The following is a 26,582-nucleotide window of genomic DNA, read 5'->3' as shown; positions in this document are numbered from 1 at the left end:
GGATACAAGCGGCTGAAATGAGTTTTCTCCGCAGGGTGGCAGAGCGCTCCCTTAGAGATAGGGTGAGGAGCTCTGTCACCCGGGAGGAGCTCGAAGTAGAGCCGCTGCTCCTCCACATCGAGAGGAGCCAGCTGAGGTGGCTCGGGCATCTGTATCGGATGCCCCCTGGACGCCTCCCTCGGGAGGTGTTCCGGGCATGTCCCACCGGGAGGAGACCCAGAGGAAGACCCAGGACACGCTGGAGTGACTACGTCACCCGGCTGGCCTGGGAACGCCTTGGGGTCCCCCCGGAAGAGCTGGAGGAAGTGTCCTGCGAGAGGGAGGTCTGGGCGTCCCTTCTCAGACTGCTGCCCCCGCGACCCGGCCCCGGATAAGCGGAAGATGATGGATGGATGGATGGATGGATGGATGGATGGAACCTGCAGAGACCCTGAAAGAACTACTGGGTGCAGTACCATAAAAGGCCTGCAGGTGGAGCCGCAGAGCAAGTAGTGTGTGAAACACCAGGGCTGGAAAACGGGTTTTTGTACCAAATTGAGGACCACTCTCAAAAAACAGAGTATAGCATGTTTACAACCTAAGGAAGTGATTTTCAACGAAAACAAAGTGAGGACCGTCCGACATGACCTCACTTTGTTGGTTAAAAACCCTCACGGGTCCTCAGTATGCTGTAAGTACAAGAACAACATGTCTTTACCACATTGTGGGGACCACGTTTGGGACCGGGCATAATGTCCTCAGAAGGAAAAATGTCCCCATAACAAAGGTGTTGTTGCCAGGGGGTGGTCCACACGTGCATAGAAAGACGAGAGCGCACAGGATAAGATTCATCATAGTCTCCGTTTGTCAGGACTCAAACATTTTCCTCCATATTTTTGTGTCATAATTATGCTAATTTAGTCTTTTGATGAGGCAGCTCGTATTCGAGTGTGCTGTCGTGGTGGATGCCCCGTTGCATCGATATTTCATTTTTATTTTTATTTTTTTTTCCCGTTATGATAAGAAGAAGCGACGTGGAAAGTGAACGACGGAGATTAAGACGAAGCTTGTTTGACGCGTCTTGTTAATCCGTTGACATTTTCCTTCAGCATATCAACGATTGCCGGTGAAGTATTACTTTCCTGAATATAAGATAATATCCAGACTTGTGCAGGACAGTTTTTATTTTTGGTTACGAGACTGTGAGAGGCTGTTAATGCAACATGATGGATGGATGATGGAGGTCTTATATTTCCACTATATCAGGGTTTCTCGCTCCTGGTCCTGGGGAGCCAGTGTCCTGCATGTTTTAGACGTTTCCCTGCTCAAACCAGCTGGCCAGTAAGCTCTGCTGAAGCCTGACAATGAGCCATTTATTTGAGCACGGAAACACCGGGACTACTTTAGTACATATACACTCTAGTTGCATGTGCATGCAGTAAATTGTAAATAACTGCCAGATATTCAAAGGTCTTCTGGAAAAAGGCCCTTTCATGGTTAAACTTAGCAAAGGGCTTAGGTGTTGAGGCTTAGGTGTTAACGCAGTGGTCCCCAAACTACGGCCCGGGGGCCGCATACGGCCCGCCTCCACATTTGGCTCGGCCCCCTGAACAATACCAGAGACAATTATGATTTTTTTCTGGCCACGCGAATCCTGGCTAGAGTAATGGCGAAAAGGTTAGGTAAGACCTTTTTTTCTATGGAGATCCCAGAGAGGGTTATTTGGTTATAATTTAATTTCACAAATAGTGTTATAATATATTTCCTGACTTAATTTGTCTGTGAAGATCCCAGAGAGGGTTTTTTGGTTATTATTTATTTCACAAATAGTGCTATGTATTTCCGGACTCTTTTTTTCTGTGAAGATCCCAGAAAGGGTTATTAATATTTGGTTATGTGTGGATTTTGGAAAACAATAAATGTTTACTTATAGGCACCCCTGTGATCGTCACACTTTTTCTGTTACAAACTGACTCCGGCCCCCATCCGGGAATGGAAAAGTTCTGTGGCCCTCACAGGAAAAAGTTTGGGGACCCCTGTGTAAACGGGTTAAAAGCGCGAATGGCGACGTGATGTGGTCGATCCAAAAAGACAAAGAACACAAAAAGCAGTAATAGGGTAATATTTAATGCCATTGAAATACATCTGTCTACATGATTAAAGTTCCTAAATGTAAAGTCCTATAATTCCCCTCACGACACTTAGTGATGCAAAGTTCACTTCTCATCGCCGTCTCTCCTCAAAATAGCTGATTTTATAGACGGCGTTAGCTCAGATCCATCGGGGTTCTCTTATTCATTCAATAACTAATGAATAGGCACTCTTAAGAAAATGTTATAGTTCTTAACCTCAAGAAGAAAATAGCTGACTTTATAGACAGAGTTAGCTTAGATTTATCGGGATTTCTCGTATTCATTCAATAACTAATGAATAGGCACTCTTAAGAAAATGTTATAGTTCTTAACCTAAAGAAGAAAATAGCTGACTTTATAGACAGCATTAGCTTAGATCATTGGTTCTCAAAGTGCGGCCCGGGGGCCAATGGTTGCCCGCGGAAACATTTCTGGCGGCCCGCAATAAATTACAGTTGATGGTTTTGATCCAGGAGCTACTAAGCTTGTTAAATGTTTATTGGACATTACTGGATACAGACCAATAAGTGTTAACTGTACAACTGTATTTACTATGTCATAACATTTTGGATGACATAGTGACACAGTATAGTATGACGTTTTTGTCCAATTTTGGTGTTGAAATTTTTTCCCAAAAAATTGTCACATTTTGGACGACATAGTATAGTATGACGTTTTTGCCAAATTTTGGACCAAAAACTTTTCCCCCAAAAGTTGTAACATTTTGAACGACATAGTATAGTATGACGTTTTTGGCAAATTTTGGACCAAATTAGTTTTTTTTTTTCAATTTTCAAATTTTGGACAGCATAGTTATTACGTTTTTTTTTTCCTTTGGCGGCCCTCAGTCCAATTTGGGTTCCTAAATTGGCCCTCGGGTATCAAAACTTTGAGAACCCCTGGTTTAGATCCATCGGGATTTCTCGTATTCATTCAGCAACTCATGAATAGGCACTCTTAAGAAATCTTATAGTTCTTAACCTAAAAAAGAAGGAAAAAAATGGCATAAACTTCAACAGATGCATTTGATTAGGATACCTGCGTGGTGAGAGGTGAGGAAATGTCACAGTTACTAAACATTTACTACAGTACGCGCCCTCCTCTGCGCTCCCTCCTTGGCCTCCTCTGCGCTCCGTCAGGCTCTGTACATGGCCAACACTGTCACGATGGCCATCACGACAGCGAAGACTGTGCAGGGAGAGACGAGACGGGAATGAAGACATGTTTGTTCTTTGCATTTAATATCATTGCAGGCGACAAATAAACGTCCGTTTCCTATCGCACATCTCTTTTTACGATTATCCAGCACTGGGAGCAGACTGGACGTTGCCTCCAGGCTGGGGTCAATTTATAGTGTCCAAATAACAATGAGCAAAGATGACTGTGTACTTTGCTCAGGGACACCCCAGCACATGACCTGGGACTCAAACCAGCAACCTTGTGGTCACAAGAAAAGTTCCCTTTTCCCAACCTAACCTGTTTTTTAAAAGCAACTTCAACTTCCACCAAAAGTAATTTGTCTTTTACTCTCAAATATCCCTTTAAGGTACTTGTATATATATATATATATGTATATGTGTGTGTGTGTGTGTGTGTATATATATATATATATATATATATATATGCGTGTGTGTGTGTGTGTGTATATATGTATTTATTTATATATGTGTATGTGTGTGTGTGTGTGTGTGTGTGTGTGTGTGTGTATATATATGTGTGTATATATGTATGTGTGCGTGTATATATGTATGTGTGTATATATACACGTAAACCTCTAAACCGGTAGAATCAGACCCCGGTCTCCAAATGCGTGTGAATCACTACATTAGCGAGTCAAAATGACAGAAATGCGTATGACGCGTTTGTGCGGATATTCGTCTCTAATCAGAACGATCTAATGTCTCTCTGTAATGATCAACCAGACCCGGACTTTGTCCCCAAAGCATGCTGGGAAGTGTAGTTCTTCATGAGAAGCGGTTTTGTTCCGGTGGAAATAACTTGTTTTTGATAAAGAGCAAAGTTAAGACGACATTTCTGCTTGTATTTCTTCAAAGTCAGTTGTTGTTTTGTTCATCTTTTGGGGCTGGATCCGAGGATTTTGGTCATAGAGTGATTTAAAAAAAAAACAAACAAAAAAAAAAACATATGGACCGTTGGAATCTATAGATTCTCCGCTGTCCAGACGACATGTTTTTTTTTTACATAATGACGCTGACGCTCCCGTGCGTAACGGTTTTTTCGCTCCTGCTGGTTTGATCCGTCGGTGTTTTAACTGTGTTTCGTGAACATAATCATTTTTTACATGCACTTCTAGCTGAGTTTCTGACCTTTCTGTGGATATGCAGCATGTCTGTGTTTGTTAAAGTTAGATATGGTTTTATGACGTTGAACCTGTTTTAATCTCACATTATCATACAATGGGTTATAATTAATAATATAACACAATTCATTACAACAATATCTGAGTGCCTCACCTCACAGAAACCACGTCCGTGGTCTACTGATGGTTTGAAAAAGGAGTTAGTAGTTGCGATCGGTTTTGAGATTGCTGATTGAAGGAACATATGAAGTGGTTAAAACAATTCCTCCGTGAAACTGCTATAGTACTATAACCAACTGTTATCATCCTTTCATGTCATGAAAGGACAACAGTGTCAATAGTTCACGTCTTTAACCACTTTGATTGCGTTTAATGAAAATAAATAGAAAATAGAATAAACTAATGGGAAAATAAAGGGTGGTGCATGTATGTATGTGCATGTGAGTGTTGGTGTTGGGGCCATTTAGTTCCTCAATATTTCCACTGTTTTTATCAACCTTTCTTTACACTATAACTTACTCCGAATATGTATTTGTTCTTTATTTATAAAAGTTCATCTTTCCATCTCTGAACTTTGCTCTGTTGTTGATGCCCATGCTCTTAATTTGGGTGGATTTGGATGCTTCCGTTGCTCTTATCTTTCCTTTTAAATAAACACCTAACCAATGTTATTTATATGTGTTGTATATGTTTGCAAAAAAAAAAGAAACTAATCCATTTTGTGATGTAGATTACCTGTATATTACACTCTGTCCATGCTTCAGGAAGATGACACCGCCACTACTCCCTCCCTGCCCTGTAGAATGTCTGGTGCTCAGGTTGCAATTAAAAGACCAACTTATCATATCGATGCTGACATGAGGCAGCTGTTTTTGAGTAGCCGTGCCTTTTTTTATGAGAAGAGAAACATGGACAGATAGACCGAGTTCCCCCTTGTTGCCCGAGAGCGATAAGTAAAGCCAGAGGATGAGGCTGTGGGGTTTTTTATCTGTGTGTGTGTGTCCCTGAAAGAGCCGGCGCCTACTGAAAAGAGGCATGTTGCTGTGCGACACAAAGGTGTGAGGGCAGATAAGCGAGCATGTATGAAATTCTTCAAAGATGAGCTCAGCTCGGCTGTGAAAGGAGGAGCGAGGGAAGGCGAAGGGGAGAGAGTTTACAGCCACGGATTCTGACATCTGCTAAGAAAATCCTGCACGGACGTCCTCATTTCCTAAAAGGTGCCAGATCTGTCCACAGCATAAACCGTAATGAGGAAGTACGTGTAAGGAAGGCATATAATACAGCCTCCAATACAGGTGCAGTTTAAGGAGATATTTCAGTTCCCAGAATGAAGGAAAAAACACATTTTAACCACTTAACGTCATTATCTTCAGAATGTGTTTGCTGACGCTTTTTCAAGTGTTTTTTTACGCAAAATTCCACAGAGAGAATCTGTTTTCTGTAAGGTGTTAGGTTAATCCGATCGCTTAGAAAATTTAGGGCCAATTCCAATTCCTATCTTAACCCTCAAGCTCAACCCTTAATCTTAACTGGCCCTCAAAACCAAGTGTTGAGGGTTATTTTGTCACTTGGAAATGGGACACCCCTTAAATGCAGATACGTCTTCAGACTGTAGGGGGCAGAATAACGCGAAAGCTGCGTCCAGTCTGTCAACTCCAGTCTGTCAACTCGCTGCTAACAGTGGCTATGCAACCGCGGCCCGCGACCATGTTATTTTACATGACTTTTTGAAACACTACGAAAATGAAACAAAAACTATTATACAGCGACTAGACAATGCAGGAGCACATAATATGTATAAAAAAGGGGATTTTGGGTTATATAAAACCATAAATACTACACATTGTCCCTTTAACAAAGAAAATACTTAATTTGTAGCGTACTCGTTTCGCTGCTTTCGGCGCCATCTTTGTTATTTGTCAAAACATGCAATGCATTCTGGGTAGCCCTTGCTCCCGAGGGTGGTCTCGGAAAAATCTCAATATTGAGGGCGATACAGCCCTTAAACTTGGCCCTCAACTTAATTTTTCTGAGAATCGGGACAGCACTTGCACTAGTTTATGTAGTTTATAAATAAAATATTAAGTCAAATAATCACATCTGATGTAAAATGATGTAAAAACTGTGAAAAAGCTTTGGTAATTATGGGGAGAAAAATTCTAAATAAACGGAACAGCAATCCAAACTTTTATTTATTTTTTTGAGTTAATTGCTCTTGGGGGCCCTCTAGTGGCCACAGGGCCCTAAGCAGCAGCTTAGTTCGCTTATGCCTTGGGCCGGCCCTGTCATTTGGGACTGATTTTCTCACACACACCTTGTTGTTGCTGCTGCTTTCGACCCAAAAGATGTCCCTGGAATACTTTTTGTTATACATTTCTCTGCTTGAATGTAAAATAGTCTTTGTTTAATCTTCAAACTGCATGAGAATGTTTATAATCCACCAAATATACTGCTGGGATAAGTGGTTTTCATTTACAGTATCAGTCACAGTTTCCCCTCTCTTCCACTTTTATACTTTTAAGGACAACAAACAGAGTGGTTCATTATACAGCTTTTCGACCTCTTCTGATGCAGCCTTTTGCCGAGGCAAACGGCACCAAATCAAAAGATGCTGTTTATGCATCTGTGTCTATCCTCGTTGTCTATGTGCGGGCGGCTGAGCGAGCGGTGACAGGTGTTTTATCAAAGCGGCGATAAGAACCTGAAGAACGCCTTTAAGCTAAATGAACAGTCAAGAGCATCATGCGCTCCTTATTAATGTAGCACTCAGCTCTAATGTCTTTTCGTCTTTCCACTCCCTTTCACTTGCTTATCCATTTTGTTTCGGCCCATTCATCACTTTTTCTTTTTTTTTTCTTCCAGAAATCTGCTTTCTCATTTTACTTCTCTGTGAACGTCTCATTCTTTTTTCTTTTTTCTTGCCGTTTACTGGAGGCGTGTTTTATTTTGGAAACTTTACAAAAATAGACCTTTTAGTTCATTTTAGATACGCTTTTTTTTTTTATTTAGAGCAGGGTCTAAAATTCAAAATGACCTGTGTATAATTCAGTGTGTATATATATATATTTATATGTATGTATGTGTATATATATATGTGTGTGTGTGTGTGTGTGTGTGTGTGTGTGTATGTGTATACGTACATGTACATATATGTGTGTATGTGTATACGTACATGTGTGTACGTGTATACGTACACGTACATGTGTGTACGTGTATACGTACACGTACGTGTGTACGTGTATACGTACACGTACGTGTGTACGTGTATACGTACACGTACATGTGTGTATGTGTATACGTACATGTACATATGTTTGTACGTGTATACGTACATGTACATATGTTTGTATGTGTATATATATGTATATGTGTGTAAATATACGTATATGTATACATGTGTATGTACGTATATGTATACATATACGTGTGTGTATGTACGTATATGTATACATATACGTGTGTACATGTACGCGTGTATTATACGTATATATGTATACACACGTACGGATATGTATACACGCGTGTATATATACGTACGGATATGTATACACGCGTGTGTATATATACGTACGTATATGTATACAAGCGTATACACGCCTGTATATATACTTATATCTACCTACGTATATGTATACACGCACATATATATACGTATATGTATACACGCGTGTATATATACGTATGTATACATTTATACGTGTGTGTATACGTGTGTACACATACGTGTGTGTGTACGCATGTGTATACATATATACAGTATGTGTATATATGTGTGTACGTATGTGTATACATATATACAGTATGTGTATATATGTGTGTACGTATGTGTATACATATATACGGTATGTGTATATATGTATATACGTATGTGTATACAGTATGTGTGTGTGTATATATATATATATATATAATATATAAATTAATCTGCAAATAACAATCAAAATACAATCAAAACATTAAATCAAAATAACATGTAGACAGTTGCTATTAAAGCTTATATATTATTAAATGTTAAGTTTATATTATGATGTGATAAATGAGAACCCCTGACAACATAAGCCATTTTTTTCAAAAGCAAAAACCTAAAAGTCTCATGAAAAAGGACGTCACACATGTAATGAAATATTTTGCAGAGAAGTTGAAAATCAACCTCCTGCAGCCTCTTGGAAAGTGTTTTTATCACATGGGGGCGGATGACTAATAAAATCAGTTTGCTTCTGTTGGTCTGAGCCAGCGATGGATGCCGAGAGTGAGTGTGCGTGCAGGCGTGGGTGAAGCTTCCTATCTATGGGCAGGAGAGAGAAAACACGCGTAGCGCCGCACTCGCTCCGCGCAGAGTGAGCCCTCTTCACCGCCCCATACAGCTGCCATTGATGAGAGCGCCACCACTCTTCGCCCCCAAATGGAGCCACATCTCATGCATTATAAACTTGGAATAGAAGCTGCAACGGAGAGGAAAACGGATAAATTCAGAAAAGGGTCAGGCTGTACTGACGTTATCGGCTCCATTTAGACTCAGGCGGTGAACATAAGGATGTCATTAATTATATATAATATATTGTAGGTGTAACTAATCGTTTCTGCTTCTGGAGTTTGTGTACGGTTAAAGGTCAAGTGTGCACGGCAGACTACAAGAAACAGGTTTCTCAAGCACATCGAGGAACTACGGTGGCCTTCCCATACCAAAAAGGATGTTGTTGTTGTTGTTTACTTGCATATACAGTCGTAAGCTTCCACTTCATAACACGAAAATGCATACTGTGGCTGGTTTAAAACATGTAATTCCGTGTCCATATATGCTATGACTTAAACAAAGAAATTTGTATAAACGGTACTTAACCAAATCACTTCCTGTGTGCAGGAAAGGCGACAACATTGCGCTAGTAAAGTCAAGACGACTGCAAGCAGGAACGGGAAACTTTGATAGGATAAACAAATACATAAATACATCTTGCCCTGCTGGTGTATGCACATAAATGCTCCCACAGTCTAGTTAGTAATACCAGGGCCGGCCCAAGGCATAAGCCAACTAATCCGCTGCTTAGGGGCCTGTGACCACAAGAGGGCCCCCAAGAGCAACTAACTCAAAAAAAAAATATATATATATATATAATATTTGTTTGATATTTATTTGTTTTTTTTATTTAATGCTGTGTTTTTTACATATAAAAGTCAAATCTATGTATTACCAGAGTGGATTTTGAATCCCCCCCCAAAGATTGTGCACATTTTTAGATTTTCAGATCTTAATATCTTAATATTTTATTCATAAACTGTTTGGTTTTATGTATTGATTCTCTGTGTCGCCAGTAGGGTGAGTTGCTGATTTTGACAAATATTAATTGAAAGATTTTTCTGTAAGTTTGCAAATCTGGTGTCTGCTTCCATGCAACAAAAAGTTCTCACATTTAGTTTGACAAGTGTATTCGTATTCGTGACAGAGTTAAATAAGTAGAATACCTTTAGTATAGTAGGTGTGTGAATGATCAATAATCATTATTATAGGCAGTAACAGAGGGCCCCAAAATCACATTTTGCTTAGGGCCTCATGGAGGCTTGGGCCAGCCCTGAGTAATACCTATACGTATAAACGTTAGCTTTAAAGCATTGGTTCTCAAAGTGCGGCCCGCAGAAACATTTCTGGCGGCCCCGCAGTGAACTACAGTTGATAGTTTTAATTCAGGAGCTTGTTAAATGTTTATTGGACATTACTGGATACAGACCAATAAGTGTAAACACAAATACTGGGTATTTACCTGGTTTCTATATGGTGAATTTTAGTGTATTATTGGGTTATAAGCTGGTAATAAGCAGGTAGCTACAGCCCCCAATTACTAGCCATTTACCCAGTAAATATATGGTAACAGAAATGTGTTACTTGGTATTAACCTGTAATTAGAAGGTAAGAACAATGGCCAAAATACTGGGTAATTACCCAGTAAATTATAAAGCGTTAAAATTAAATTACATTATATTAACGCTTATATTACTTAACGCTAAACTGTAGAACTGCAATCTGGTCATTAAAATGATTACAAATGGGATTTATTTTAGTTTTTTTTTCCTTTGGTGGCCCACAGTCCAATGTTGGGTTCCTAAATTGGCCCTCAGGTATCAAAACTTTGAGAACCTCTGCTTTAAAGCCATTATACACTTAGACAAACCTATGTATGGGTGGTATGTACAACTGTTTTTGGGGCTATTCTCTGGCTCTGGAGGCTAACGGTGTGATTGAATGGCAGGTGGGGCATGCTCTCATTTTGTTTCCGACACTCAGAGCAGTTTGTCAGCAAAAAGACACCTCAAGGCCAGACCAGTGATGACCGTGATGCCCAAAGACAGTGCAGAGCCACTCTCTCTCTCTGTGTGTGTGTGGGTGTGTGGGTGTGTGTGCCGGCAGTTGTAAATAAGGCGATACAACGAGCGCCCGAGACGCTGCTATCGCCCCACACAATCTATACGCTGTTCCCCGACACTCGCCCCTTTTGTTGCACGTGTCAAGTACTTACAATCAACAATCCCCCCCACATCGACTCCAACGTGATCCAAATAAGCGTGCTGGCCACTTTGTTAGGTACGTTCAGAGGTGCAGCTTGTGAACAGGCAAGGCAGGCAACTGCTTGGGGCCCCGAGCTGATAGGGGGCCCCCCCCGACACTCTGAGTCTGAGGGCTGTTTTTACTGAAATGTGCAGTGACCAGCCGCCTCCCCGTCCCCCTTAAAAAACAATGGGCGATTTGCAATGACATCTCAGTAGGAAACCTCCCTAAAGGGGCCCCACCTCACTTTAACCTGTGTGAAGTTATCGTTCTGCAAGTTGGAAAATGAAGAGGATTATTTACAGTGTAATGCATATCTTTTTTACTCAGTTTATATTTGTTTTCTCAGTTATTTACAGTATTTTATTGTCCTATATATTTATATTGTTTTATAATGTGGGTTCTTGTGTAATCTTTTTTACTAAGTTTATATAGTTTTTTAAGCTATATAAGCTATTTACAGTATTTTATTGTTCTTTACATGTATAGTTTCACATACTTTTTAATTACAAGGTTTTTCCATGTTATTGCAAAAAAATCTGTTGGTGTCAGATTATTTATAACGTAATGGTGATGAACACTGGTTGGAAGGGCCCCCTGGGAATTTTTGCTTAGGGCCCCTACATACTCTAGAATCACCTCTGGGAATGTTGTTCACATACAAAAAAATGGTGCTCGGAGCAGCACCTGGTGTGGCTTCTGCTGCTGTAGCACTTACGAGGTTTGACACCTTCAGAGTCGTCTGCATTATTTGATCTTATCTACTATACAACATCCATCCATTTTCTGTTTAAGGTCAGTGAGCACAAGCGCATGATCGCATTAAGGATCTTATTGGTACGGACTTTCAGAGCCGTTTCTTGCTATATGCGGACTATGCAGCTGCATAGGGCCCCACAGCCACCAGGGGGCCCCCAAACTGCAAGTTCAGACTCATATTTTATTATATTTTTGAGAATTAAAAGTACCTGTCTTTATTAGCATGTATTGGATGCATTCATTATGCATACATTTGCAAAGCATGCAAGTGTTTGTGGGGTAATCAGAAAAAGTTAGGAATCTCTACCTCGAGTTTGAAAAAAAATAGGGGCCCCGAAATAGTATCTCACATTGGCCCCCAAACAGCTAGAAACGGCAGTTTTATATCTGAAATTGTCTTGTCTCTGGAACTATTTGTACCATTTAATGCTGCTATCTTGACCAGGACCTTCCTGGAAGAAGATATCCTGTATCTTCCCGGCTGAATAAAGGAGTAGAAATTGCGCTGGAGGTCAGATAGAAGGTTGATCAGAGCCACAAGTGGACCAACCTGATCGAATGTGTCCAGCACCTCACTGCCCTGCAGATGAAACAGTGTACGGACACACACAGCGGATAAGAGTGAAACCTGATAACAGACGGTTTCATTATTCATGCCAAATGTATTTATTGACTACATTTACAGTACAGCGTAAACACAGCGCACGCCCTCTCGTGTGACAACACTCTGACAATCACCTTTGCTCTCTTCTTGGTTGAAGGTCCACCTTCCCCATTGTTTTTTAACACCGAGATCGATTTCGGATAAACTCCTTGAACGAAGCAAACAGACAGTTTTTCATTGAAGTGGACAGCACACAAAGTGTAATAGTGTTGACAAAGAGTATATCTATTGTAAAGGTGAAATAAATAATAATAAAAAAATGATTAGTGTGGTCAAAGGTAGGTAGTTTGTGACTGTTATTAGCTCCGATTTTGTCCTTATTGCATCCCACAAATAAAGATTCAGTCTGGATCAATATGCAGACCAGGTAATACTCCATCCGCACGCTATGCTTTAGTCATTTCTCTTCGTGTAGCTTCTTGCCGTTGACGGCTAGCATCAGAAAGCCTCCTCTCTCTCCCCCCTCAAGCAAACTGGTCCCAGTGTTATACACGTCCAGGCTTGGACAGGTAGGCTATGAGAGCCACCACCACCCCCACATACATCCCCGTACCGACGGTAATGGAAAGAGCAGCCAGGAACACGGCTCTTCTGGAGGTCATCCCTGCTCTGGAGAAGTCTCCTTTAGCGATGGCCTTGCCAGTCTGACGATAAAAACAAAAGCAGAGAGAGAGAGAGGGAAATGAGCCGGCGTGTTACTCATCAGCACAGAGCGCACGAGTAGGTGTTAAGCCTCGGTTAAAAAGGAGAGAAAACAAGAAGTGCTGTTAGGTAGCCATTAGTTACCGGGGCAATTAGGTCATTATGTGTCTGACAGTGATAAATGTGTTGTTTTGGTTTCCTATCAAAAATTTAGACTGGCCTCTGTTTATTCCTCTGACAGATTATTTTTCTGTTTTCAGCGTAATTGTCTTTGCTGTTACTGTAAACACAATAATATATTCTGTGTTTTTGTCCGTGCGTGACGTGCAAACCTAAGATGCTGCTGCAGTATAATTATATTGTTTTCTTTTAAAAAAAAAGAGTTTGCTCTGAATTGAAAAATACTATAATTGCAGCAACCCCTGCAAACCAAAACATGACTGAAGTGGGTTCAACTTGACATGAGACTATCCTTCGTTCTTTCTCTACACTCATTTGTGCTTTGTGACTCCGGGGCTGCAGGATCCACATCCAGTTGTGATTATGTTATTATTTTTTAATAGTAGTATTGTCATTGTGTGCAAGGTTGAATAAGACATTAGGACATGACACTATCCTTGTTCTTTCTCTCCACTCATTTGTGCTTTTTGACTCCGGGGCTGCAGGATCCACATCCAGTTGTTAGGCTATTGTTATTTTTTAATCGAAATATTGTCCTTGTGTGCATGTGTTGAATAAGACATTAGGACATGAGACTATCCTTTGTTCTTTCTCTTCACTAGTTTGTGCTTCTTTGTGACTCCGGGGCTGCAGGATCCACATCCAGTTGTGAGGCTATTGTTGTTTTTTAATAGTAGTACTGTCATTGTGCATGTGTTGAATAAGACATTAGGACATGAGACTATCCTTTGTTCTTTCTCTACACTAGTGTGTGCTGCTGTGTGACTCCGGGGCTGCAGGATCCACATCCAGTTATGATTATGTTATTATTTTTTAATAGTAGTAGTATTGTCATTGTGTGCGTGTTGAATAAGACATTAGGACATGACACTATCCGTGTTCTTCCTCGCACTCATTTGTATTTTTGACTCCAGGGCTGCAGTATCCACATCCAGTTGTGAGGTTATTGTTGTTTTTTAATAGTAGTACTGTCATTGTGCATGTGTTGAATAAGACATTAGGACATGACACTATCCTTGTTCTTTCTCTCCACTCATTTGTACTTTTGACTCCAGGGCTGCAGGATCCACATCAAGTTGTGAGGATATTGGTTTTTTTTAATAGTAGTACTGTCACTGTGTGCGTGTTGAATAAGACATTAGGACATGAGACTATCCTTGTTTTTTCTCTCCACTCATGTGTACTTTTGACTTGCAGAACCTGCAGAAATCTACGCAGTCAATCATCTGAAACAATTGTGGGGAGGGTCACACGGTGAAATCATGCGATCATGCGCTTGTGCTCACTGACCTTAAACAGAAATACGGTCTAATTGGAGGTAATGACAGGCGTGACTCAGTCCCTGGGCCTTTTTTTTTTTTTACCTTGTGAGAGCAGTAAAAGGCAACGATGCCCAAGGGCCAGAAGCAGCAGAGCATGGAGAAGATGGCGAGGCCCAGGTAGTCCCGCGGGGGCAGCACGATGAAGTTGTCCTCACTCTCGCTGTCGCTGGAGCTGTCGCTCTGAAAGACAGCGGGGTTGATAAAGAATAATTAAATGTCTGAAAAAGGAATTGATCGTACAGCTTTAGTCTGCGTGAATACATGTAGAGAGACAGAATTGCATACGCTTTTTTTAAAAAATGGGTCCAAAGGTGAGTGCGGCGATTCTAATTGGCCCATCACTCCCACCCTAGTCCACTGTATTTGCCCTTGTTTTGCAACCACCCGCGACACAATATGCTCAGCCAGCCAGAGAGGATTTTGTGCCTCTGTCAACACCCATGAAGGGCTTGACAGATAACACGGGATTAACAGATTGTTCCATCATTGCTCGGTGATAGAGAAATGGCAAGAGGACGGTGCCATTTCTGTGCTAAATTGCCTCTGGAGCAAGAGAGAGAGAGCTCTAAACCGTGGCGACTCAATTCACTCAGCATCGCACCTGATGAGAAACTGAGCATCCATCTGGATCCCCCAGTCATGTGTCTCAGTACTCACTGTCCTCATTTGCTCTGTTGTGACAACAACAAAAACTGTATTTTTTGTGGATGCTGCCTTTCAAGGTGAAACATAATGCGTGTGTTTGAATATGACATTATGACATGAGACTATCCTTCGTTCTTTCTCTACACTCATTTGTGCTTTTTGACTCCGGGGCTGCAGGATCCACGTCCAGTTGTTAGGCTATTGTTATTTTTTAGTCGAAATTTTGTCATTGTGTTGAATAAGACATTAGGACATGACACTATCCTTCGTTCTTTCCCTACACTAGTTTGTGCTGCTTTGTGACTCCGGGACTGCAGGATCCACATCCAGTTGTTAGGCTATTGTTATTTTTTAGTCGAAATTTTGTCATTGTGTGCGTGTGTTGAATAAGACATTAGGACATGACACTGTACTTGTTCTTTCTCTCCACACGTTTGTGCTTTTTGACTCCGGGGCTGCAGGATCCAGATCCAGTTCTCAGGCTATGGTTATTTTTTTTGTAGTAGTATTGTCATTATATGTATGTGTGTTGAATAAGACATAAGGACATGAGACTATCCTTTGTACTTTCTCTACACTAGTTTGTGCTTCTGTGTGACTCCGGGGATGCAGGATCCCGATCCAGTTGTGATAATGTTATTATTTTTTAATAGTACTATTGTCATTGTGTGCGTGTTGAATAAGACATTAGCACATGACACTATCCTTGTTCTTTCTCTCCTCTCATTTGCGCTTTGTGACTCCAGGGCTGCAGGATCCAGATCCAGTTGTGATTATGCTATTGTTATTTTTTTAGCAGTGCTATTGTCATTATTGTGATTAAGCTATTTTTGCAATAAAATGTCAGATAAATAAGGCATAAATAGATAAAACTGTATATTTTAATAACAATTATATATTGTGATCATGTACAGCCCAAGCATTGAACCTTTGTTATAGTTACAGTATACTGAAGAAACTTTTCCCCCATATATCTCTAATTTCTATTCAAGATTATAATTTTTCGATCTTTCTATGAGGACAAATAAAGGCTAATAAATCATACATTCTAGTGGCACTCAGTCGACATACAGTATATCCCCGCCTGTGTTGAGGACAGCGATGTCCCCGCACGGCTGACCTTTAAGAGGATGCGGGCCTCACTTCTCATAGCTGTCCCGGAGACAGACGTGGTGTTTGTCTAAATGAATAGCTCTCATAAGGAGCAGGTTTCATTTGTTAGTCTCAGCCGCCTCCAGGGATCAATCAAAGCGGGGAAAAAGGAAGAAGGCACAGAACAGAAATCAATAGGCAGGAAGTGAACCGACCATTTTAGAGGTAATTAAAGAACCGCCAGGAAGGCGGACAAACAACAACGAAGCTGTGCCTGTGCACTGGCACCCTCACTTTTAAGCATATTTTGGACAATTTTCTCTTTTCAGCCTCTAATCTGGTCAGCACTTACTGAACCACAGGGTCTGGTGTAAATATCTCGAGCTGTTTAGTGAATAAATCTTATTTAGATGTAGGAGGGAGATAAAGAACAGCAGTGCTCTAAACTGTTTCTGTCTGTGCTGGGAAGCTTTATGAACACTGTCCACCTGGACGGCCGAGGGTGTGATCATGAAAACAGCAGCTGGTCATAACCGCGTAATCTGACAGGCCATGAATAAACCATCGGGCACAAACAACAATAATCTGCTTTTATCGTTCGCAGAAAGACCCGACGACAATAGTCCGGAGTGACTGCTGCATTCAGTCCTACACTGAGTTATCTGACATGCACTCGAACCAGCTGGGGACACACTCTCAGGCCTGGTGTGATGCCATTTTTAAGTGACGGGGCTTCACTGGGGCACGGTGCCCTTAACAACCTTGTCACGTCTCGTTATATTATAGTCTGGACTCTGCAGCAGAGCACACAGAGACCTGCAACCCTGTTAGGACAAACACGTGTGGCGTCACGCACATGTTCAGATGTTCTTTTGTTACCTGCAATTCTCTGACACACAGAATGATGTCGAGCAGACAAAGTTACACAAGTGTTTTTCTGTAGCTAGGTTAAGGGCCAATTCCAATTCCTATCTTAACCCTCAGTCTTAGGGTGAATTCCAATTCCTCAAACCCTCAATCTCAAAAATGTGCGCTCCCTCTAGTGCAAGTGCTGTCCCGATTCTCAGAAAAATTCAGTTGAGGGGCAAGTTTAAGGGCTGTATCACCCTCAATATTGAGATTTTCCGACACCACCCTTGGGAGCAAGGGCTACCCAGAATGCATTGCGTGTTTTCACATAACAAAGATGGCGCCAAAAGCAGCGAAGCGAGTTCTATACAAATTAAGTATTTTATTTGTTAATAGAGATATAAAAATGATGAAAACCATTGTATTATCTTAGTTTAGGCCCATATTATGGATTACTGACGTCATTGTTGCGTAACATTTATTTTTATTTTACGATTTTGTCAATAGCCGGCCGGTGCGGACAAGCGATCGTTTGCTATGGTTTACTTTTCAATAAGCCGTGATGTGTGGTAACTGTCAGCTGAATATGTCCGTGGTTGTGGTATTTGTATGAGTATCATCTTATAACTAACTGACAACCTAATAACTTGACTGAAAAACTTCTTCTTCTTTTTTTGGAGTTGACAGACTGGACGCAGCTTTCGCTTTATTCTGCCCCCTACAGTCTGAAGACGTATCTGCATTTAAGGGGTGTCCCATTTCTAAGTGACAAAATACCCCCCGACACTTGGTTTTGAGGGCCAGTTAAGATTAAGGGTTGAGCTTGAGGGTTAAGATAGGAATAGGAATTGGCCCTTAATCCTCAAGCTCAACCCTTAATCTTAAAGGTGCCATATGTAAGAATGTGGCCAAAAACGGTTACTACATTCAAATTCAAAATACCGAGGTCTTTTAGGTTTCGTTTTCTGACGTAACTGGCAACCCATGGTTGCTCGGCAGCTGAGACTCTACTGACTGCAATGATTGGTAGACGGCGGTAGATGGCGCCACATGCCAAAAACATGATTTCAAAACATAAACATGATTTACAGTCTGCAAAATATTTTTTTTAATGCAAATATTTTGGCTGTACTGTTGTTGTTGGTGAGTTCAGTTTGTTATATGAACATTATTCCTGAGTCTCTGTGACATATTAGGAGGATTTTATGGCTCTTTCAGATTGGACGTGGAATAACTGGAGCTCCGGGCTCACCTGATCCAGCCGTCGTGTATCAGCAGAATCCTGCTTTAATGCCCTCAGAGCGTGGCGTTAATAGCAGTCGCTGCCGTGTCTCGATCTATCTGCCAGGCCTCCCAGTGACAAGTCCTGGTCGCAATCATCAACCCAGTTAGGGTTGCTATATTTTTTTTATTTTATTTTTTTTCCCTCTGCCAACTCGAAGCCCTGGGTGTCTCGCGCTTGTGACTTGGTGAAATGAGATTTTTAACACTCCTGAACTGCCTTTTCTTTTTTGTAGTGTTGTGGTTTCTTCAAAGAGAGAGAGAGAGAGAGCGAGAGCGAGAATCCTGGAGACAAAACAGCTGGCAAAAGATCGAATCGGATTCTCCGTAGAGCGTAATTATGAAACAAAGACACAGTGGATTTCTTTAACCACTTCTTCCCTGACCCTCTTTTTGGAGTCCCTGCTCGAAAATGACATCCCCAAACTTAATAGAGTGAATCTCTGCAGTTAAAAGCTCTAAAAAAATATTGCATTTTAAAGCAAATATCACCTTTAAAATATGCAGTAGGAGCTTAAAAACACATGGCGGTCATGTAACAACATGTGGACATGAGCTGTGTAAAGTCTGATGCTGCTGAAATGAAGCAGAGTGAAATTAAAGAGGTTTTAGTAAAGAGATGTCTAGGCGTTTGGCACCATCTGTGCCATTTGAGATTTCTTAGGTACCAAATTATTAAAAACCCATTTAATTTTATTTACATGTCACTACAGGTCTAAAAAGAAGTAGTAAAGTCTCCCCCTTTTTTTGAACACGTTGCAGGAGAGAGAGAACTTCAAGTATGACTATTTCTGCAAAGTGCGTCACCATGACGACAGCTCAAAAATAAGGTGCCTGCAGAGACCTGGTATATCAGGTGTCTAGGACTCAAATAAAATAGGATACAAAAGAAACGGATGAAGCCGAGGAAGTGGCACCTGTCATCAGCTTTGTAGATTCTGGTCACATTTAGACGTAAATAGACGATAAAGCGCGGCTGATGTGAGTGGACGGCTGGTATCGTAAAAAGTCTAGTACAGAAATCCTGCACGCTACGCTCTCGAACGGCCACTAACCTCATACTCGGGTCCCTGCTCGTCCTCCACCTCGTACGACACCGTCTGGATCTTCACGTCCTTCTCTGCCTGCGTGTCGCTTTCCGCAGGCGCCGCCGCCGTCGCGTCCTTGCTCTCCGTGAACGTCGTCTCGAAGCTCTCGCTCTTGGAGTCCTTGCTGTGGAGGCTGGCGTCGTCCTTGTACAGGATGAAGTTGGGCCCGTAGAAGGCCTCCACGGCGAGATGCAGCGACGTCGCGTCCAGGAACTGCGGCGTCTTGTGCTTGCCGCTCGTCCCCGCGTAGTAGTAGCCGATCAGGCTTTCCTGGTACGGCTGGCTCGGGTAATCGCACTGGTAGCCCTGGTAGTCGCCGTGGTGGACCACGTGTTTGCTGGTCTTGTCCAGCAGGGGGTTCTGGAGCTCGCTCAGGCTCTCCATGACGGTGGCAGGCGCTCGGACGCGTCTAGTGGGTCAGAGGACGGCGTCCACGGAGGCTTTGGCAGCTGGAGTGACCTTTGTGAGAGAGAAAAGACGGTAAACATCAAGTGCAATGAAGCCATATCTTCTCCTGAAGATGGATTCAGTGATACCAGCTTTTCCTGTTGCACGCTCTCCCCAGTCTGGGCCATAAAACCACCATCTGCTGGTTGTTAAACTGTTGCATTTCACACCCACAGACACAGCTGCTGATATTAAAGCTCCCATAGAGTGGTCCTATCGCACATATATGTGAGTTATGGAGGTCTACTTACATACATTAACTGGTTTTTATGCTCAAAAACCTCCGAGTTGCTGCAAACCAGCCGATAGAAATCTCTCCTCACTGAAGCTCTCGTCAGCCGAGATGTTTTAGACAGAAATCTCCCAGAAGACGGATTGTGACGTGATTAGCACATCAGCTCTCAGAAGCGCAGCTCCCCCCTCTGGACCAATGGATGTACTGCTATTTATTATTATCAAAACAATGTGTTAACGATGTTTAAAAATGGCTTCATCACGACTCCCCGCCGCAGTCCCTTTTACGACCTTTTACAACCGAGTGAAACACCTCCACGACCGACGTTATTCTTCTGCGGTTCAATGTACGCAACCAGACTACCTTACGTCACGATTCCAGGCTTTTTCAGAGCGCTTGCAGAGCCAGAGAGATTACAATAAAACCCAGCGTTTTTGTTTGTTTCCAAACGTTAGGGCTTAATAAGCGAGGTAACGGCCAGGGGCAATTCTAGAGTATGTAGGGGCCCTAGGCAAAAATTCCCAGGGTGCCCTTCCTTACGACCAGTGTTAATCACCATTATGTTATAAATAATCTGACACCAACGAAAAAATGTATGAGTTCAAAATATTAATATTAATATTATAAAGTATACATAAAGTATGTGAAAATATAAATGTAAAGAACAATAAAATAATGTAACTAGCTTTTAAAACAACTATATAAACTTAGTAAAAATAAATACATTACACTGTAAAGAGCCCACATTATAAAACAATATAAATACATAGAACAATAAAATACTGTAAATAACTGAAAAAAACATATATAAACCAAGTAAAGTAGAAAAGATAACTTCACACAGGTTAAAGTGAGGTGGGGCCCCTTTAGGGAGGTTTCCTACTGAGATGTCATTGCAAATCGCCCATTGTTGTTTAAGGGGGACGGGGAGGCGGCTGGTCACTGCACATTTCAGTAAAAACAGCCCTCAGGCTCCGAGTGTTGGGGGCCCCCCCTATCAGCTCGGGGGGCCCCAAGCAGTTGCCTGCCTTGCCTGTTCACAAACACACACCAGAAAACAGCGTTAATCGGAACTTCCGGTCTATGGCAGCTTTAAAAGAAAAAAACGGTACTGTTTTGAACTGTTGTCGGTGTGGATGGAGCGGGGCTCCTCCTCGACTCCTCCACGGTGTCTTTTTTTTTTGTAATTTTAAAAAGTGGAGAGCGGGGACAAACACAAAGTAAGTGTAAGATCAGTGATACAAAATGATGTCAAAGATACTCCACCGCGGTGCAGTAAAGGAGAGGCAGTTGCTGAGGCAACAAATCCAGCCAATTACAGACTGACAGATCTGAGAAATTTGAGAAAGAGACAACATGGTTTTTTTCGTCCGTCTCTATAATCCGTCCTCTCTTCCTATTCTTTCGCCCTTTCTTTCCTCTCCTCTCCTCTCCTCTCCTCTCCTTCCTCCTGGTTTCTGCCAGAGATTTTCTGTTAAAAGGGAGATGTTTTTTCTTCCTCCTCTCTCTTACACTGATGCCAAGTGCTTGCTCATTGTGTGAACTGTTTGGTAGTATTGTACTGTCTACACTGGAAGATCTATTTTTATTCATATCTACATGGATATGGACCTATATGTGTCAAATAAAGTGACTGAAAAAGGGGATTTGACCATAAATCTAACCTATTAGATTCTTATTTTTTTTGTCCAATGTCTGTTAATGAAACCCCGAAATAGAACCTGTAATATTCTGTATCTGGTAGAAAAGTCAACAAAAGTCCTGTTGTGGAAATTGGAACTGAGGCAGGAAATTACATTGATGTAATGATTTCGACCACAGATTATATAGGATAAGTGTGACCGAGCTTGAATTGACGCCCGAACACAGACGTTCGTCAACAACATCTTATTCTTGGTTTCTTAAACCTCAGAAAATGGAAGTGAAAGATCACACGACAGCAGCAGATTTAAAAGAAGACATTATTATTATTATTATACAGAGGCCTGCATCATATGGCACACACACATTAGCACAGCTGTTCTACCGGGACGTAGCATTCCCCCCCCCCTAACCTTAAAGGCGCCATATGTAAGAATGTGGCCAAAAAACGGTTACTACATTCAAATTCAAAATACCGAGGTCTTTTTAGGTTTGTTGACGTAACTGGCAACCCGTGGTCGCTCTGCAGCTGAGACTCTACTGACTGCAATGATTGGTAGACGGCGGTAGGTGGCGCCACATGCCAAAAACATGATTTCAAAACGTAAACATGATTTGCAGTCTGCAAAATATATATTTTTTTTATGCAAATATTTTGTCTGTACTGTTGTTGTTGGTGAGTTCAGTTTGTTATATGAACATTATTCCTGAGTCTCTGTGACATATTAGGAGGATTTTACGGCCAGTTGCTTTAGATTTATTACATAATGCACCTTTAACCTCAACACAATTGAGCTTTTGCCTCATTACCGCCGAGCTTTGGTCCTTATGAGGGTCAGATAAGGTTGACACGAACCCTAACCCCAAAACCAAGTCTTACACTGAAATAGGCCAACATAAAAAATGCTCTTGTTGCTTCCTGTGGCTTAGATATGACGTCCTTTGGTTCACACACACACACACACACACACCCACACACCCACACACCCACACACACACACACACACACACACAGAGTCACTCAGGCTTACTGTCATCCTCAGCCCTGTGTCTCCTCTCTCTCTCTCTCTCTCTCTCTCTCTCCTGATGCCTCTGATGCTGAGCCACTCGGCACAGAGAATAACAGAGAATTCCATTACACACTGCATTAAACAACAGAAAACACTGTCTGTCCGTCCCCCTCTACATTCCCCACAAATAATTAATCTGACACAAGAAGGTGTGTGCACTTAGCACATGATGTGTGCCAGTGTGTGTGTGTGTGTGTGTCTTTAACTCTTACTATTATTAATGAACAGGAGCAGCAGCCTCTCTCTGTCTGTTTGTGTCTGTTTACAACAGCTTCCCAATCTCTTTTCCTCTCCCTGTGTGTGTGTGTGTGTGTGTGTGTGTGTGTGTGTGTGTGTGTGTGTGTGTGTGTCTGTGTCTGTGTCTGTGTCTATTAGGACACATTGTGTAGTTGCTGTGTGAGGACATGTTGACACTGTGTGGACATGTCCTCACAACTTCAAATGGGCTTTTCTGCGGTTATAAGACTTGGCTTTGGATGCATAATGCACATGAGGTATTTAATTATTATAAATGACGTGATATTGAGATATTCGTGTGGTTTTTTTTTTTGCATCAAAGATCGATGTTAGAATGTGTTATTATAGCCTCTATAGTATGAAATCCGTCTTACCTGGAGTAGAAAATCCGATGTTCAGCATCGTTCCTTTGGCGCAGCCGAGTCGACGGAGAGGCGACGAAGGCGCAGATTTCCACTTCACATCATCCACTTTATATCACACACACACACACGCACACACGCGCATACACAGCGTAGTCAGTTTAGATGGCAGTTTTTACGGGTGTGGAGGAGACGAGGAGTGAGCTCTTTCCTGCCGCTGCTGCTGCTGCTGTGGCACCGCCGCTGTGCGTCTGACAGGTAGATTTTACGCACAGGATCACACACTGAGCTCCGGCTCCTCCACTTCCAAACGACTCGGGCGGGGATTGGCTGTCGCGATGCGCGCGCTGTAAACTCCATTACCGAGCAAAAACACATCTGACAACACCCCCCCCCCCCCAAAAAAAGGTGCTGCTCCACCTGTGCTCGCGCGTATTTTCCAGCGTCTCGCCCTGTGGCCCATCCCACATGGAGCACTCCATGACCCAAAAAAAAATTATTTATCACACATTTGATTTGAGAGTGACACTTCATAAATATACTTAAGGTGCATTATGTAATAAATACATAATAAATATGTCACAGAGACTCAGGAATAATGTTCATATAACAAACTGAACTCACCAACAACAACAGTACAGCCAAAATATTTGCATTCATTTAAATATTTTGCAGACTGCAAATCATGTTTATGTTTTGAAATCGTGTTTTGGCATGTGGCGCCACCTACCGCCGTCTACCAATCACTGCAGTCAGTAGAGTCTCAGCTGCCGAGCGACCACGGGTTGCCAGTTACATCAGAAAACGAAACCTAAAAGACCTCGGTATTTTTGAATTTGAACGTTGTAACCGTTTTTGGCCACATTCTTACATATGGCACCTTTAATTTCTCGGCGCCTACAATGTCTCTGTGTCCAGACTAAATATAGCACACTCTTAAATTCATTGCACATTTATATTTGATTAATATTTAACACAGATACCGCTGTGTATTTATCATGAGCCTAGCTGCCTATTCTGGTGGTGGTGCCTTTAATCCCCCCCTTGCAAATCTGCTCATGGTTCCATGCCACCATTTATCATTGTTTACACCGCATTAATATAAATGTCTCTCCCCATCTAAGCAAACCGGGGGGGGGTGTCATAATGGATTCCACACAGTTCATTTTGATCCTTCTGGAGAATAAAAAAAATGACACAACTTCCGATGTTTTGGATTTGTGTACAAAGATCACCTTAAAAAGACTTGATATGGAGCCATGGAAACATTGGGAAACGCATCGTCTCGCTTCCACAGACTCATAAAAACGTCTGGAGTTAATAATGTGCCAGTCCAGGCTCTGTCACTTTCTCTGGGAGATGCATTAAGGTGCTGATGGACACTTTATGGGAGAAACATGGGCCTGCATTCATAAGGAGCGGTCGCACAAGAGCTCAGAGTCACCTTCGCGTTCACATGCACATAACGGGCCTCTGTGATGGATACCACTCCCTCAGGGGACGACTATATTGGAAGAAGAGGGGATGTCTGTGTGTGTGTGTGTGTGGGGGGGGGGGTTTGGCTGCGACCGTTTAGCCATCACTCCTCTGTCTTTCTCGCCCTCTTTTATTCCTCATCATCCTTCATCGCACACGGCAGTTTCTGAGTTTCTAAAGAGGATCCTTGTCAAAAAAAAATGGCTCTAAAGTCTGAGGCAGGAGCAGCGGCAGCTCGGCGGTGATGAGCAGACTTTATGAAAAGAGAAGATTTCTCCTTGGACCGAGCCTTCTGTGGATGGAATATTTATGGTCCTCACTGTGCCCTTTTCCTCTGCTCCATTTTCCACTCTATATTTAGGCGCCGTGTCACTACAGAGCAGATGCACGATTAGTCAAGTTTCCCCCCGCAGGATGTTCTGATTGTGTTTAAAAAGGAGGTGAATGTGCAGCTTTAATTGTACTCGATTGAAGCTTCACGTTGACCTCATCCACACTGACCTCCCTCGACCCCCCCCCCCCCCTTTCATATTGCAGCCAACTCGGTTGAACTTTCCCGAGGCCCCCGTAACGTTAGCTTTAATCATTTAAACACTTTTGGGAATTAATCAGCCTAATCCGATTGGCAGAGAAAGTATCAAACCACTTAAATTGATCTGGCCTTAGACGGCTTTTACAGAGAAAGGGAGGGGGGGGGAGTTAAGCGGCTTTTTCCCACGTGGCCGTGCTGCATTATTTCCTGTTTGATTAAACACTCTGACCACAGGAGCAGCTCCTGGGACTGATGGAAACAAGTGAACATACACAATTAGAACTAAATGTGTGACTATAGTGTGACTCACTGGGCGCTTGTCAAAAAAAGTCATACATACGTGCAAATTCTGACGTTAAAAAAATATTGTCCTTTTTTTTTGTCCAAAATGTGATAAAAGTCGTACATTAGTATTTCGTCCAATTTTTGACGTAAAATTCTTACATTTTTTTTGTCTAATATGTGAAAAAATGTATATGTTAGTATGTCGTCCAAATTTTTACGAAAAAAATTGTCTTATTTTTTGTCCAATATGGGAAAAAAGTCATACATTAGTATGTCGTCCAAATTTTTCCGAAAACATTTTTGTCAAATTTTTGGTCCAAAATGTGAAAAAGTCATACATTAGTATTTCGTCCAAATTTTGACGTAATTTTTTTTCAAATTTTTGGTCCAATATGTGAAAAAATTAATACGTTAGTATGTCGTCCAAATTGTACGAAAAAAATTGTCTTATTTTTTGTCCAATATGTGAAAAAAGTCATACATTAGTATGTCGTCCAAATTTTTCGTCCGAAATGTGAAAAAGGATATACATTAGTATATCGTCCAAATTGTTACGAAAACATTTTTGTCAAATTTATCGTCCAAAATGTGAAAAATGTCATATATTAGTCGTCAATTTTTGACGTAAAAAAAAGGTTAATTTTTTGTCCAATATGTGAAAAAATTAATACGTTAGTATGTCGTCCAAATTTTGACGTAATTTTTTTTTTTTTTCCAAAATGTGAACAAAGTCTTACATGAATGTCGTCCAAATTTTGATGTGAAATGTAGAAAAAAATTGTCCAAAATGTGAAAAAATTCCTACA

General features: G+C 41.7%; 1 protein-coding gene across 1 annotated transcript; it reads right to left on the bottom strand.

Moving 5' to 3' along the window:
• Positions 1-12,877: 12,877 nt before the first annotated feature.
• LOC310930011 (synapse differentiation-inducing gene protein 1-like) lies at positions 12,878-19,875 on the bottom strand (the record flags this gene model as incomplete). The annotated part of the gene is made up of 3 exons (XM_083892898.1): positions 12,878-13,036; positions 14,579-14,716; positions 19,459-19,875. The coding sequence occupies 3 exons, from the start codon at positions 19,873-19,875 to the stop codon at positions 12,878-12,880; spliced, it is 714 nt and encodes a 237-aa protein (XP_083749024.1).
• Between the last annotated feature and the right edge of the window lie 6,707 nt (positions 19,876-26,582).

Source organism: Microchirus variegatus (genome assembly GCF_963457635.1).
Source record: "Microchirus variegatus genome assembly, chromosome: 7".
In the NCBI taxonomy this organism is placed as follows: Eukaryota; Metazoa; Chordata; class Actinopteri; order Pleuronectiformes; family Soleidae; genus Microchirus; species Microchirus variegatus.
This window is presented reverse-complemented; position numbering and strand designations above follow the sequence as displayed.